This window comes from Euleptes europaea, chromosome 7 (genome assembly GCF_029931775.1).
Source record: "Euleptes europaea isolate rEulEur1 chromosome 7, rEulEur1.hap1, whole genome shotgun sequence".
In the NCBI taxonomy this organism is placed as follows: Eukaryota; Metazoa; Chordata; class Lepidosauria; order Squamata; family Sphaerodactylidae; genus Euleptes; species Euleptes europaea.
The window spans coordinates 46,541,137-46,558,216 of NC_079318.1; the positions used below are offsets into that span (position 1 = coordinate 46,541,137).

The 17,080-nt window shown below is 40.7% G+C and overlaps 1 protein-coding gene across 1 annotated transcript in view; it reads left to right on the plus strand.

The window, feature by feature from the left end:
• TP53BP2 (tumor protein p53 binding protein 2) overlaps positions 1–17,080 on the plus strand; it is a 53,393-nt gene extending 36,313 nt beyond the window's left edge. Inside the window, exons 10-18 of the mRNA XM_056852664.1 lie at positions 2,272–2,400; positions 3,576–3,724; positions 4,268–4,742; positions 6,921–7,699; positions 10,170–10,307; positions 10,524–10,657; positions 11,266–11,432; positions 14,360–14,559; positions 16,802–17,080. Of these exons, the coding sequence (XP_056708642.1) occupies positions 2,272–2,400; positions 3,576–3,724; positions 4,268–4,742; positions 6,921–7,699; positions 10,170–10,307; positions 10,524–10,657; positions 11,266–11,432; positions 14,360–14,559; positions 16,802–16,843 (2,213 nt within the window). The 3' untranslated portion in view covers positions 16,844–17,080. The remainder of the gene's footprint in view (positions 1–2,271; positions 2,401–3,575; positions 3,725–4,267; positions 4,743–6,920; positions 7,700–10,169; positions 10,308–10,523; positions 10,658–11,265; positions 11,433–14,359; positions 14,560–16,801) is intronic.

The window sequence follows — 17,080 nt, forward strand, 5'->3', positions numbered from 1 at the left end:
GCTTAAGAATACTTGCCTGGTTTGCGAAATCTTAGTCACAGTCAGGTTGTTCTGCTGCTCAGCGCTTCATGCCAGGCTTCTTTTTAAAAAGACACATTTTTATTCCTAGCATAGAAACAGGATTTAGTTACATAAACTGTGCGTCCTCTCCTCTCTCCTGGCCAGTAGCCCATTTGCTGAAGCAGTGTTAAATGTTCTGTGAAAGTTGCTCTGTGACTAACCCCGTGAAATTTGCAAATGTTAGGCTTGAGTTTAGCGGAGATTTGGTTCCCCTCCCTGCTCATGTGTATATTGCATGTGAGTAGCCTTGGATGAATCAGCGTCTCATAGCTCCCAGTCATTATCTCACAATAACAAGGATCTATATGGATGTAAAGCACTCTGTGTATGCACTTTTTTTTTTTTTTTTACAAAACTTATGTGGAAATTAGGGGATCATGCAGAGATGAAAATGCAGATCTTGCCAGACTACGCTGTAGTTGGCAATGGTCAATAGAGCTCCAGTTGGTGATAAAATGTGTACTAATTTTTTTTTAATTTACTTTTTTTAATTTTTTAAAAAATTTGGTGTTGGAGGAGAGTGTTACAGATACCCTGGACTGCCAAAACAAAACAAATCAGTGGGTTCTAGATCAAATCAAGCCTGAACTGACCCTAGAAGCTAAAATGACTAAACTGAGGCTGTCATACTTTGGACACATTATGAGAAGACAAGAGTCACTGGAAAAGACAATCATGCTTGGAAAAGTTGAGGGCAGCAGGAAAAGAGGAAGACCCAACAAGAGATGGACTGACTCAGTCAAGGAAGCCATGGCCCTCAATTTGCAAGATCTGAGCAAGACTGTTAAGGATAGGACACTTTGGAGGACATTGATTCATAGGGTCACCATGAGTCGGAAGCGACTTGACAGCACTTAACACACACACAAATGTTTTTAAGCAAATTGTCACTTGTGGCCACCAGTATATACAATAGGCACTCATCCACATGCCTCCAACTTGGTAGAGAACAAACTTTATTCCTAGTCAGAGCCTACAAACCAGGGCAGCAACGATTGCTGGGGAACGAACTACCATATGCAGCAAACTGTTTTTTTCTGGGGTTTTTTGCTTGTTTGAAAACAAGCACATACTCTGATGCCTGGATTAGTCTCAAAATCCACATCTCTTTCTTTTTTAACATTTTATTTATATCATGGAAAATAATACACAAGGCTGTACATTATCCAAAAATTTTCAATTCAATGAGTAGTATCTAATTTTTTACAACCTGTTGTTTTCTTCCCCCTTATAATAAGTCATCTTTCTTAAAAATGTTGTATTCCAGATTATTCTACACCATTCTATCAATGATAGTGAATCTATAGACTTCCATTTATGGCAATACTCGTTCTTTCACCTATTACTAAGGCCATGACTATTTCTGTATCGTCTGTTCCAACACAGTTTTTAAAGTAGCTTACTTTCAGAAATCTTGGCATTACATAGCCTGTCATTTCTTTGATTACAGTTAAGATCTGTTCCCAGAAGGGGATTATTATTGGGAAGTTCCAAAATACAAGTCTAATATCCGCTTTAATGTTTGGATTGGTCTCAGAATCCACATTCCTCTCAACGTCACTGTGTAATTAAGCTAAGGAATCCTGCATCGTTCTTGATTTGTGATTTGATTTGTAATCCTCAGTGATCATAAAGGAAGTTCTTATTTGGGGGGAGCCCTGTGGGGCAGCATTTGGGTGCAGAATGGGGCGGATTTCCTGCAGCCTAAGAGGAAATTTGGAACTCTCCCTTGTGCAAGCAGCAGCACCTTCCAGTCACGCCAAGGCCACTTCATATCTGACCCCCTCTGTATTTGACATATTGTTTTTTCTTCAGGTAGCATGAAAATTCTTGTTCTGAAAATCCTTCCTTTTTAAAATTAATTAAAGAAGCTTATCGCAGCTTAGTGCATAGTGAAACATCTAAAATATTAATACGCACTGCGTTTAAGCCAAAATTAACTATTGGCAAATTTATTAGGTACAAAGAAATCAGTTTTGAAACCAATTTGTAAAATATTTTTTCTTGCTTTAGTTGTGCTTTCCTTTTGTTACTTTTTCTCTGCTGTGTGATAAACTCTCCTTCTGATTGCCAGATTTAACATTTTCTATGCTCAAAGCAGAGTGAAGATATTTTGTTATTATTTTAAGAAGTGTAGCATCCATGTGTGCTGGCCTGGATCTTGAAATTTCTTTCTTTCTAATTTCCATTGCATGTTTACCTTTGCATTAGGTTCTGCTTCTGCTGGTTCAAAGCCTCCACTGGCTGTTAATGACTGGAATAATCCAAGCACTGACAACTTTATTAACCAGGCGCCACCTTTGTCAATAGCAAAAGCCAATGGTAACAATGAAGGGCAGGGTAAGTTGTTATTGGGTTAATAGTTGGTTTTATTGTTGTTGGCTAAAATAAAAGGAGCCCCGTGGCGCAGAGTGGTAAGCTGCAGTACTGCAGTCCAAGCTCTGCTCACGACCTGAGTTTGATCCCAACGGAAGGTGGTTTCAGGTAGCCGGCTCAAGGTTGACTCAGCCTTCCATCCTTCCGAGGTTGGTAAAATGAGTACCCAGCTTGCTGGGGGTAAAGGGAAGATGACTGGAGAAGGCATTGGCAAACCACCCCATAAACAAAGTCTGCCTAGTAAACGTCGGGATGTGACGTCACCCCATGGGTCAGGAATGACCCGGTGCTTGCACAGGGGACCTTTACTTTTTTAAGATAAAATAATATTTCTGCTTAAGAATCTTACTACAATGAGAAACATAATTCAAAGCTTGCTACCTTTATGTCTCATAGTGTTCCTAACTGGTTCCTGAATTGGTAGCATATACGTTTCTAAATACGTTCCGAAATAAATTGGACACCATGAAATTTGTTCAAAGACTGAGTGGAGAATTCGGGTGGGGGCAGTGGCAGGTAAAGCTAATGTACTCAGGTGCTATACTTCAGCCCAATGGCTCAGGTGCTGGAACAGTTATGAATTTCCTACAGCAGTAGGAGTTGTCTGCTTATCCCCCCGCCCTCGTCTTCAGCTTGGAAGCTCTGTTGCACCTCCTAAGGGTATAAATGTGCAGCCTGGGTAATTGGAGTTGGCTTCCAACTTGCTGACTTAGTTCCTTACAGTGGGCATCATCAGCCACTGCCTCAGCCTGCGAGAACTCTTAGAGTATCTTTTACCTCGTACATCATCCATGCAGCTAGACAGCTCAGTGTCCCTGTAGTTTAAGTGCTTATTTATTTACAAAATTTAGCCAGATGTTTTATTAATAGGCACCTGAGTTGAGATAAAGATCTCTGCTCAGTAATAAGGTTTGAAGTTAGCAGCTGGAAAGTCATTTCTTCTTGTCTGTGCTTGTGTGTGCCTGGTTAGTAATAATTTTCTGTATTTGCTTTACCAAACCAACATTCAAGATAGTTTGCCACAAACCTGTTGCACTGCATCTTGTTAGAAGCTTATGTTTGAGTACCCTCTTTCTGGTTTTTTGTGTGTGCAAGTATTCCATCTACCTGCTTTACATCTAGCTCTTTATTCTTTTCAGCTGGTGAGGGTGACATTCCTGTTAGAGAGAAGAAAGTACGGCCCTTTTCCATGTTCGATTCTGTTGACTCAAATGGAGGTACTGGAATGCCTGCAACAGGTACACTGAGAAAAAATCAGAGTAGCGAAGACCTCTTGCGGGATGGCCAGGTATTCAGAAAATGTGCTATGAACACTGTTGTCATGAATGTCTGCTGAGTTACTAATTCTCTTGTTAGCGAGTGTAATCTACTGTTTATAATATCTGGCCTGAGATGTGATTTAAAACTAAGCTCAAGGGCTCAGTGGCTGCCTTTGGCAAGTGATTATCTTCCCCTTTCTTTCTCAGGGTAGTTCATTACACAGTGGCAGTTCTTTGTCTGAATGAGAAGGAAATGTAACCATGTGTGCCATACCCCTCTTAGTCTTTACACAAGGCCAATGTATGATGTCTATTACTTTGTGCAGCAGATGTATGTTACCAATTCAAGGTCTGCAGAATGGTTGGAAGTATTATTCAAAATCTTTATTATGAAGCTGTATCTTAGGCTGTACAATTCAGAAGCAAAGATAGAGAGATTTACTCTCTCAGCATGTTTTTTTGCAGACGCGAGTCTCTTTTTAACTTGATCTAGTAGACAAGTTAGTTTAACCTTTAACTCATTATGATCGGAATACATGTTTCATTCTCCTGATTCTCGTTTTGCCTCACAGACGGGTTCTAAAAATGTGGCAAAAGTACCACCACCTGTTCCTACCAAGCCAAAACAGATCAATTTACCTTATTTTGGTCAAGCCAGTCAGCTTCCATCCCCGGATATTAAGCCTGATGGTAATGTCCAGAAACTGCCCCTGGTGACTGCAACTGTGGGAAGCAAGCAGAAGCTGCCGACGCCACCTGCCCCTCAGCAGATCCAGCAAAGAATCTCTGTGTCCCCAAGTGGTCCGCCTCCTAATCAGGACCAGACTCTTCCCAAACAAGAGATGCCTCCTGCCGCAGCTGTGAGACCTTTCACCCCTCAGCCAGCCAAAGAGGCTCCTCCACCCCCCTTTCGAAAGCCACAGACTGTGGCTGCGAGTTCAATATACAGCATGTATACAAAGCAGCAGACCCCTGGGAAGAACTTTCAGCAGGCAGTGCAGAGTGCTTTGACGAGGGCTCACACCAGAGGGCCACATTTTCCAAGCGGTGAGCATTTGGGTGTCATTTAACTTCAAGAGCACTGTGATTCTGCTTCACCAGAGGAACCTCAATTCTCTACATTGTGTGTGTTTGTATGTGTGTGAGAGAGAGACGTTATATCGTCAGTTGGTACGAGTAATTTGTGTGTGTTAAGTGCCGTCAAGTCGCTTCCGACTCATGGCGATCCTATGAATCGATGTCCTCCAAAGTGTCCTATCCTTAACAGCCTTGCTCAGATCTTTCAAATTGGGGGCTGTGGCTTCCTTTATAGAGTCAATCCATCTCTTGTTGGGTCTTCCTCTTTTCCTGCTGCCTTCAACGTTTCCTAGCATGATTGTCTTTTCCAGTGACTCTTATCTTCTCATAATGTGTCCAAAGTATGACAGCCTCAGTTTAGTCATTTTAACTTCTAGGGTCAGTTCAGGCTTGATTTGATCTAAAACCCACTGATTTGTTTTTTTGGCGGTCCAGGGTATCCATAACACTCTCCTCCAATACCACACTTCAAAGGAATCTGCTTTTGGACAACTCCAAAAATTCAAAGTACTACTCTCTAGTCATGTGTTTGCCCATATGTTGTTCTTGTGTTCTGCTCACTGAAAGCGTGTGCAGATTCTCTTACTGGAAGTTCTCCCAAATAGCTGTAAAAATAGATTTGGTTCTGGGGAAACTGGGAAGAGATTATTATAAATGGATTATGAAGCTTTTGTATAATCTTGCTGTCACTAATATGTAAACGTTGGCTTGGTTTTACTTAGTATTGTCATCATAGTGGAACTGAAAAAAATATGTTCTTTTCAATACTAAAATGGGTGGTGCTTGCCCACCAGTATACCAGTGAAATGTGCTCACTGCAGTTTAGAGGGGAAATGTTTTAAATCCCCAATAATTGAATGACAAAGGATGGCATTTGCAAGTAATTCTCATGATGCCATGGGCTCCTGGCAACTTGCTGGCAGAGGGCAAATAGACACAAGCCCTCAATTTGACAGGTGGCTGTTAGCTTAAGGAACACAAGTGCACAGAATCCCTCAGTTCCTTCCCAACGCACCCCCCCCCAGCTGAAGGAAAACAAATGAAATCCTTCAACTCAAACCCCCTCCTCCAATTATTCAAGCTATTAAGGGTTGTGCTGTGTTTTAGCGCTTAAGTGTCCTTTTGTAGATGGTTAATTAGGATTGGCTGAAAAGAACTTTTTATAATACCAATTCATTCTTTTCCCTGCCCCACACGTTTGCACAACCCAAACAGCTTAAAGGATTGTGAAGGATGGTGGGGGGATTCATTTGGAAATATGTGTTCTATTGGATATGCATCTCTTAAAAGGACCTCTTATGCACATCTTATATTAAGAAAAAATATAACATGTCTAGCTAACTGTTGAACAGGTTTCCTTGAAGCAGAATACAAAACACATTAGGAGCTGATTATTTTCCATATAATAGCCACACCTCATGGGTTTTCTTTTCTGTTTTTTAAAATTCCTTGTGTAGGCTGGATATACTTTATTATCATGGTGGGTTCCCACCTATGTGTCCATATTTAGAATTATGATTAGATCATTTTGGGTGAATTGGATTTGAATCTTGGCCAATAGATACCTTTTAGAAAAATGTGATTTATGGTACAAGAGCCACAATTGATATTTGAAGAGGTCTTCTTTTACTGAAGAAATTAATTTCCTTAAATCCAGTAGTTCTTAACCCTTCTAGCAAGGACTTCTAATTCTGGTTTGCAAAATCTGCAGTTATCTTTTATGATCATAATTCAGTGAAAATGTTATACATTTATAGGGAAGAACTGTGTGCAAGTTGAAATTTATACCACATACTGATTTAAAAAAAACTTTGATGCTGCAGCCGTTTCCTAATTCACAGCACACAGGGCCACTGCTTTCAGTAAAATAAATACGTACTTTTCAAAGTAAAGTAAAATAAATTAAAATTAAAGTGGGTAGGACTTGAACTCATGACTTCTCAAGGTTAGAGAAAGAAGATTGGTGTGTCTGAACAAGAGACAGTTACGGCGAACTCCATTTTAGCAGTTTTGATATAAACCAGCGGTTACATTTGTGCTAATGTGTCCTATGTGTCCTGTTTATACTGTATTCTTTAATAGTAAATTTTTAATTTGCCTGTTTTTGTTGCCAAATGCTTATGGTTTTCTTTCTAAATTGCTCCACAGTATACGGAAAGCCAGTTATTGCTGGAGCTGCTCCCCCAAATCAACAGCATCAGTCAGAGAATATTTATTCAAGCGCCCAAGGCAAGCCAGCCAGTCCAGAACCTGAACTGGAGACTACAGCTTCGGCCAGTGAAAATAATGAAACTGAACGCATTCCTCGTCCACTCAGTCCTACCAAACTGTTGCCTTTCTTGTCAAATCCTTACAGAAATCAAAGTGATGCAGATCTGGAGGCCCTTCGGAAGAAGTTATCTAACGCTCCAAGGCCACTGAAGAAACGTAGCTCCATTACTGAACCAGAGGGTCCCAATGGGCCTAATATTCAGAAGCTCTTGTACCAGAGAACAACGCTAGCTGCTATGGAGACGATCTCAGCTCCATCATACCCTTCAAAGCAGACTTCAGTGGCTGTTGCTGAGAGCTCAGCAGAAATTCCAAACCCTTACCTATGCACAGAGGTGGACAAAGAAACGGTTCCTACTTCACTTGAGCCTGCTGTTGAGGAGGAGGCAGAAAGCACAAGTACTGATCAGACTGTAGGGCCTGTGCCTTTGTTAGGACTAGAGAGTGTTCCTGAAGGAATATCGGACAACACCTCAATCACTCAGTCTGACATGGAAGAACCAAGCCTTGAGGTGCCCTTGCCCATGGAAGTGTATATGGAGGAATACCCTCCCTATCCACCTCCACCATACCCTTCAGGAGAAGCAGAGAGTTTGGGAGAGGACTTGTTCAGTATGCGACCTCCTGAAGTTACTGGACAATTTTCTTTGCCACCTGTAAGTAAAAAACAACAACTTGGCTCACTCATTTGAGACTCTGTTGTGGAGGTAGTATATTACCTCACTTCAGCTGGGTAGGCCAGTCTTTGCAGATGGGGTTGACATTGCTTTCTTTTATTATTAACAGTACAATTTTGATTTATTGGAATCCTGCATCAAACTGAAATGAAGTTGAAATACAGTGAATTGCGCCTTCCATTGGACGGTAGTTTTTAGATTTGCAGGATTTTCTCAGGTTGTGTAAAAGGCTAGTTTGAACAGCAACCTCTCTTGAAACAAATGGTAGTTGGTGACAGCAAAGATCTTCAGCAACATTTGTAGATCATGTGGTTAGAAGTGTAAGCTGGGAATGCTAGAAGTGAGAATATGTCTCAGGTTGTCAGCATAAACAGAAGCCTGCGGCAGACAGAATTTTCTCCCTTAGAAGCTTTTTCACTCCCCCATCCTTTTATTTCTTCTTCTTTGGGCCCATGAACTCTTTGGTTTGACTTGGCTGTTTGGCTATGTTTTTGTATTGCCATCACTTTTAGAGGCATTTGTTAGGATTTGCTACAAAGACATCTGGATAGCAATGCCTATGCATGCACTACAGTTAACAGCAGGTAGATAAAATAACAACCCATGTCCATAAACCATTAGTTTACAACTGATGGGGGCAGATTCCTCAAATAGTATACTGTTGTGTTTTCCTGACTTGGGCAAAAATTCCTGCCAGTATTGGAATATGTTGGGATCAAATAGACTCCTTAAAATGTCCCTTTGGAATGATTGTGGTTTTGAGTTTTGTGTCCTGTGGACCCCTTAAAAGTAATGCACAATTGGGGATGGTTTTTGAATTTTTAATAATGTGCATATTCGGAAAATCCATGTCCTGATTATTATAGAGTAGAGTGAAGAGAAGCATCTAAGGCTGTGTGGTCTAGCCTCTTCAGTATAGACTAACGCCAGATTAGTGACATTCATGGGGCATACCTGATGTTCAGTGGCAGCTGCTACTCTATTTACTGCCCTGCTTCTTACAATAAGTCTTTGTTGTACAGCTCATCTATATCTGTCATTCACACCGAAATCTTTACATCTTCTTAAACCTATTTCGCCACTCCATCACTTTAAGCTGGTGTTGCTGTTTTCCCCACAATTTCTGTTGATGCTTGAAACACTGACAAGTTTTGGGACCAGATATAAGTGTGCCCCATGGGCACTGTTCTGGTATCGAGCCCAAACTAGTGTGTGTGATGTAGGTTGGGTTAATAAGATAGCTACTTACCAGTTTCTTTTTAAGAAAAACTTAAATATCCCCCCGCCCAAGTCATCTTGCTTTGGAAAGCAGGTTCTGTGAAGAAAACCCTTCCTAGAGTGTGAACTGAGCAACTGCCAACATGACTCATTTCTGTTTACACTTATTTATTCTGACATCTGTCAGAATTTGCATATCCCTCTGAATAGTGTTTATTTGCTGCTGTTGAACCAGCTGGCGATATCACTGGTGTAAAATAAGTACAAATGAATCCTGGGTTGAATGTGACTTGTGACAGAATGTGAGCTGTATTTCTGGCAGCTTTCAAGTGTTCAAAGCTCGCTGAAACTGATCACCCCAAGTTTCTCTATCTGCACTCCTATGCAGTTTCTGCAGTCTAAGCCTGCTGAAACTAATGGATTTAGACTGGAATAGCTCTGCACAAAGAGATGCACTTCTGCAATACTCACTTTTAGTGATCAAAAGCACAAGGTCCCCACTTATTAAAAACTTTGCTTTACAGGGTTCCTATTATGGAAGCTTTTAAAGTAAGGAAAATACTGGGAATAGAAAGCTGCTACACACTTTTGATCATTGACACTACTAACTACTTAACCCCTTCTTGCCTTTGTCTGATGCTTCATAAGAGAGATGAAAACTCAAAAGTTACAAACGATTGCAACAATCTTCCCAACAATCCATGTTGTTGGTGTATCACTGTCCAACTGATTTTGCCTTATTACTCTTCTGATGCATTCCATTCCCACCTACCCCCTATCCTTCATGTGTAGGCCTGCCCGTAACCCTTTTTAATACCCAGTCTCCGCTGCTATTTTATTCTTGTTCCCCGCTTACCTCCTCTCATTCGCCTTCTTCAGATGGTGACTCTTCATTCTCCACACTGAAATGCAGTCCTGTCTTTTGCAGCACATTATGTTAGTAGCATTCAAATATTTTTGGAAGCTGCTTGCTGTTAGCTTAGTCACATTGGGAGGTACTCCCTAGGATAAAGAATGTGATCATTTTTTTAGCCCGTGATTGAGTGAAAATATTTTTTTTAAAAATTGAGGTTTTGAGCATGGAATATAAATCCTGGCTTTATTAGATACAGCTTTTAGCTTCCTGTAGCAATGAATTAGTGTCTTTGTTTAATATCCTTGATTTGTCAATGCAGTCTTCCTTGTGAACTATAAGTCTTTTTAAAAAATATGCCTTATTTTTCATCCTTAGGGAAAGAGGACAAACTTGCGTAAAGTCGGCTCAGACAGGATTTCCCATGGAATGCGAGTGAAATTCAATCCTCTTGCTTTGCTTCTAGATTCTTCCCTCGAGGGAGAATTTGACCTTGTACAGAGAATCATTTATGAGGTATAAGTTCAATGTTTCCATTATTGATCTGAGACTGTCTAGAGGTATATGGATTTTTGGTTTAAGTCCAAAAAAGAGTTCTGCTTACTTACAAATGCTTGCAGATGGTGGAAGAGTACAGTCTGACTTATTCTAGCGCGAGAATATCAGAAGACGCTGGGATAAATAGAAACGACATTTATTTACTCTGTGGCATTCTCTGTGTTTGATCTGTAGGTTGAAGATCCTAGCTTGCCCAATGATGAGGGTATCACTGCGCTTCACAATGCTGTGTGTGCCGGTCACACAGAGATAGTGAAATTCCTCGTACAGTTTGGTGTAAACGTAAATGCTGCAGATAGTGATGGATGGTAAGAGTGATCTTTGGCTTCTTTGGTTTAGCACATGTGTAAGTTAAACTACTAGATCTCTCTGACCTGTGGGTCTTGTGCTGATATGGAATCCAGATGTGAGTATTCAGCTTCCCTTCCTGACAGATCATTCCCTTTATAAGTGAAGGGAGGAGTTGCCACCAGTGAACCAGAACAGAAGGTGGTCAGAGTAGAATTAAAGCCTGGAATTGACTTCTGTGGTCTGTATGGGACAAGACAATCTAGTTAGTAATGGTCTCTCTACTCTGTCATCCATAGTTCCCAGTTAGATAAGCGCAGGGGTGTGAGGGTTTATACACTGTGAAGGGATGGCTGTTCAGCTGAAACTAGATGCCATACCATGAGTGAAAAAGGATGCTCACGTTGGTCACTCATAGTTGTTCCTGCTGCAGTGAAAGCAGCTGGGAGGATGTACAGCTATCTGTAGTTAAAAAGGGTCCCCCTGTCTCCTCACACCCATGGCAAATTTCATCAGTGTCAGCTTTAAAAAAAATTTTTAAGTAGTGCACAATCCATATTTTCCCTCCTGTGAATGTGGAACTATTCAGAACATGCTGTCATTTCCCTCTCTTTTATGGAATCTGTAGGACACCACTGCATTGTGCAGCATCTTGCAATAATGTCCAAGTGTGTAAATTCCTGGTGGAGTCAGGTGCTGCGGTGTTTGCTACAACCTATAGTGACATGCAGACTGCGGCGGACAAGTGCGAAGAAATGGAAGAAGGTTACACGCAGTGTTCTCAGTTTCTCTATGGTACGTGACAACAACTAGATTTCCTAGAATGCCTGTTGTGCTGCAAGTGCTTTTTCTTTCTACAGAGGGTTTGAACCTTTCTGTGCGAGCTAAAAATGGAGATTGATTGCCATCTACTCTTTCAGGTCCCTAACATCAGCTGAGTAATGCTGACTGTCCTTGGACTTGGTTTCCTTTCTTTTACCACCTCTGATCACTCATTTGCTCGGTTTTTGTGTGCTCAGAGCAAGGGAAGATAGAATACTGATTCTCAGACTTATCTTTCCTATACATGAGCACCACTGACGTCATGTGTTGATAAATCTTAGAAGGTATTGATTATAAGTACAATTTTGTGCCTAAGTTGGGATAGAGGAGTTAAATGAAGAAAGCTGGTCAGCTTGAGGTCACCTGCTCATTTCAGGTCAGGAGACTTTACAGTGATCTCGTTTATGAATGAAAGATACTAGCACTTTTTTGCAAAGAGAATCTTGCAGCGTATTTTATGGTGTTCAATTGTTTGGAATTTCTCGTCATCCACCACTAATGCTAAAGTATCTGTTCAGTAGAAAACACAGTTCCTTCTTCCAAGGAGCTGAGTCAGGCAATTTTTCACCCTTCTGTTCCTTCCTGTCCTTTTAAAAGGGTTAAACAAGATATTCCGCTGCATTTAGCAGAGCAAGATGCAAACTGCATGTACACTGGACAGACTTGGTATAATGAAATTGCTCTCATACATTCTTGTGTAATGTTCTGCTAATCCCTTTCAGTGGCAAAGTGCATACAGTGCTTAAAAACTTGTCCAGGAAATCTTGCTGAAGTTAAATTAATCCATGCTGAAGGAAGAGAGTTTAAGCATATAATCTTTCCCACTGGGATTTGATCAGTCCTTCCATTTTGAGTGTGAGACCCACTCTTGGATGTACTGAGGGGGAAAAATGGAATGTAATATTTGGCTGCATGTGCTGCGAACTGCCTGTTGGAGCAACTTTAGTTACCTTCTTGCCATTTTTTTCTCAGTTTTGATTTACAGTGAAGTAGAATGGTGGTAATGACACATTATGTGGGGGTGAATTTAGAAGATCATGTGGAACGTAGAACCAAGTAATTAAAAAAAAAACTTTCACCAGGCTGTCTTTGAGTATACTTGCTGAAGAATCGTAGGACAAGAGTAGCTGTCTTCTGCAGAACTGGACCATTGTTCCATCTAGCCCAATAGCTGCTTTCCAGAGCCAGTGTGGTGGTGTGGTTAGGAGCGGTGGGCTCTAATCTGGAGAACCGGGTTTGATTCCCCACTCCTCCACATGAGCGGCAGACTAATCTGGTGAACCGGGTTGGTTTCCCCACTCCCACACAAGAAGCCAGCTGGGTGACCTTGGGCTAGTCACAGCTCTGTTAGAGCTCTCAGCCTCACCTACCTCACAGGGTGTCTGTTATGGGGAGGGGAAAGGGAGGTGATTGTAAGCCAGTTTGATTCTTCCTTAAGTAGTAGAGAAAGTCAGCATATAAAAACCAACTCTTCTTCTTCTTCCTTAATCTTACCATGTGTAGCACTCCCTGTAATATCTAGTATCTGCCCAATATCCTTCCAATGCTGATTCCAGGTACTGAAATCCAGAGACTTCTAAACCTGTGGAGTGTATGTTCTCACTGAGCTTATGCCTTAGTGTTCTCAGTTATGCAGGTCCTGGACCCTAAGGCTAGTGTGTTAGTGGCATATACTGAAGTATCTATGTAGTGTGCAATCCTTGATTCTGATTTTTTTTCTCTTGCTCTGCTTAAACTTAATTGAAATCTTGACTATTGAAAAATGTACTGCTCCAGCTCCAAAGTCAGCCAGTTGGAAAATATGCAGTACTTAACTGTTTGATAGTAGCGACCTTTTAAAGTTTTCTCCTGCTGTCAAATATCTCCTCTAGATCAAAAATAAAAAAAACTTACTTTTTTTGGGGACCAAATCCATAACATATTGCAAATGAACAGTGAATGATAGGTACAGTTCAGGGTGGATTTTTATTTTATTTTATTGTCGATTTATGTGTTTGTGTTATTTATATTTCTTTACATTATTTAACCTACTTCTTTGACCAAAATCCTTTTACAAGAATCCCTTGTGGTAAGTTCTACATAGATTGAGACAATATCATCTGTTTAGCTGTTGATCACCTCATGTGGCACCATTGGTTTATGATGGTTGCTGTCTGAAGTGAATGTATGTTGACAACAAAACAGGGTCCTGTCTGTGAATTGCTATTTAGAAAATGTGTCTATATGGCTTCATGTCTAGTCAGGGATGAAAGTAACTTGGATTTTGCACTCTTTTGGGGTGGGGCGTGAAACAGAAGACGGGAAGTATCATTTTGGCTGCTTTCTGACTGGTACTACGTACCGCCTTACTATCACCCCTGCTTCTAGTGACACAAAGTAGACCCAACTAACAGGAGAATCTTGTTGAAGTGTAAATTAGAATATGGATATGGTCACTGAATAACCTGTGCTGTGGCATAAAAATGATTTCTCCCTTTTGTTAGTCGTGACGATAGAATTCTCACGTTGTTACTGTAGAGAAGCAATAATGTTACACTTGCAGATGGTGTGTTAATTTCTGCTTTTTTCAGGCAGTGTTTGGACAAGTTTCCCCAGTGCCAAGTAAATGGAATGATTTTCACACTTTGAGATGCCTGTTAGTGTATTTGCATCATGCTAATCTGTAATTGCTTGGGCATTCCTGCAATTCCAAGAAATTTGACTGTGTTATAATCCTTGCTTGCTGCAGCCTTTCCAAATAACAAACAACTCTTCGTTATTTGTGCTAGTCAAACATCAGTATTCTGTTGAGAGTGTAGTCCTAAGAAGAACCGCACCCTTGACTTCAGTGGACATAAAATGATGTAACTGTGCTTACGAGTGTACTGTAAGTTGCTTCGTTTTATCTTTTCCTGTTCTAGGAGTGCAAGAGAAGATGGGAATAATGAACAAGGGAGTGGTCTATGCTCTCTGGGATTATGATGCTCAGAATGATGACGAATTGTCCATGAAAGGAGGTGATTGCATGACAGTACTTCGCCGGGAAGATGAAGAAGAAATTGAGTGGTGGTGGGCACAGCTAAATGACAAGGAAGGATACGTGCCACGTAATCTACTTGGGGTAGGTAGAAACAACAACTATTCAAAGAACAAACCCATCAAGCAGTGTGGAGTGACCTTGTCTGCTGCTTCCCTTGGCATGCATGCAAGAGAGACAGGATGCCTGGCACCCTTGCTCTCTGTGCATACTCACTTACAGCATCTTTGCCGAAAAGGTAGTAAAAAAACCTCCAGGTGGTTCTCTAGGGGCTCCCAACCCAGCACATATGGTTCTGTGACTCACCTGAGAATCTCAACCTCTGGGTTGAAAACCACTGTCATAGAAGATGATGATAGGCTTTCCATCCATGTGACTTTTTCTTCAAATATAACAGAGTTGCTGTGCATACCCGAAATACAAAGCTAAGTTCAATATATTGTAAAGGAAGTAAAACCGTAGGAAGTAAAATTGCTAATAATGGGGTTTTCTTGTGATACTTTATCACGTACAGTCAAGTAAAGGGTGTTTTAGGACAGATTTATAACAAGAGAGCAGTGCTCAAGGGCAGTGCTTTTGAGTTCTCTTTTCTTTTGTACTCTTCATGACACTTAATGTAGGAAAGAGGGAGAATCTCTCTAAACTATCTTTTCCAGTTCTGTAATGCTAGGCTTCTATACTGCAGTAATACCGTATAGCAGATGGACTTTGGCATCACTGTATTTATAATTCCTCTCTTTGTTAATCTTTTATTACATGACTGGTATATCTGGTCAAGGAGATAATCCTGTAGTGCTGGCAGAGTCTTGTCTTGGTTTCAGTTGATTGATATTTGATGCCTGGCAGTACCACTGCATCAAATAGATAATCCACCGATTCACAAACACTAGCACATTTTCAACAGTCTGCTTTGAAGCCTGAAATCCTAGGCCTTTCAGAGATAGCTTTATAAATGGAGTCTCTCCTCTGCAGCCTGTTATTTGTCAGAAATAGTTCTTCCTGCTGCTTGTCTGGGCTTAAAATATCTCATTTGCTTAACAGATATATCTTCAGAAACTCTTCTCAGGCAGTTGGTTACAGGGGATCCTCCCCCCCCCCTAGCTCTTGCTAATGTAGTGTAAAAAGGCATTTCAAGTAGAATTATCTAATTAGATCTTCACCTACAGTCACCCTTATTTAACACTGGAGGTCAGAAGATAACAGTTGTCAGTCATATCTACAACTGCTTTGCTTACTCATAAGGCTCCTTGATTAGTCGGTTCATAGTGACATACCACTTTGGAATTGACTGTAGCATTGGTATTTGGGAATGATCCTGCATGCAGCTAGGTCCTGGTAGTACTACCAGGTGAGGAAGGAAAGTCAACCCTATAGGATCAGTATAGTGGATGGTGGCTGCTATGGAGAACGAAAGCCACTGATGTTGCAAAGTAAAATTAGTCAGAAATTTGTTTAGATGAGGGCATGCTGAAACAGGAGTCATAAAATATGATTTTGAACCAGACAGTTGTAAAATGTCAGTCTTGTGTATCTATAGTGGCCTTGGTGATGTTCCTCCCCCTCACTCAGTGAAGATCATATATGGGATCACCAAAAATGTTTTCCCCAGTCAATTCTTGTGAAATTTTGATTTTTCGGAATAGCCACAAGACACAAGAGTTGGATCTAGCACAAAATATCTGTTTGTGATAGGGCTCTTCTGCAAACAGAAATGCAAGAAAAAGACTGTGGTAGCTGCTTGCACTTAGTCAATCAAATTTATCCTCACTTGCTTTTCTGCTTGCACAAGATCATGTGCAACCAATTTCTGTAATATGTAGCGATGAAAGTGCTAAGTCTGTTTATGTTTCTGCTTGTCCATCACTGAATTCAAGTTACTGGTTGTTAAAAACTCTGGCTGCACTAATAAAGATACTGGTACCATTATGGTTTTATGTGGCATTGTCTAGTACATATTTAGCCAAAATTTCAGGTAATCTGAGGAAAGGGGGAAGTGTAAGAAACTGATACATAAGACTATCTGATGCTGCAGTTCTTGGCACATGTCCATATTGAAGTATGAACTATTTATAGAATTTTAAAAAGTTTGAGACAGCTAAGTTGAACAAGTATTGCTCCTGCCATTCATATCTATACTTGCAATTGACTCGTCACTGTAAAATGTTAGTCACATGTGTAGGAGTGTTTTAAAATTACTGTGGGGATTGCCATAGCAATGTGCATGACGAGTTCCATAATTAAACTGTAGGCACCAACGTTGCTGAAACAATTTTATATTAACGTGTTTTATGCCCCTTGTATCACTTATTTTTTATTTCCCCCCCAGCTCTACCCAAGGATTAAGCCGAGGCAAAGGAGCTTGGCGTGAAAACCTTTGAAGCGATTTTATGAAGTACCAGTTGCAGGATGAGTCTATTTTTTTCTATAGAAAGAATGCATTCTTTTTGTGTTTGGGCCAATTTCATGAGACTCGTTTCATGGACAATGTGATGTGAAAGCAGTATTGAATATGCTTTGAAAACAGATGAAGGATGGGTCGTGTTCACAAATGATGGAAGATGTTCCCCAATTTGGAATGCTCCTTACTAGCAAATGGACTTGTGTC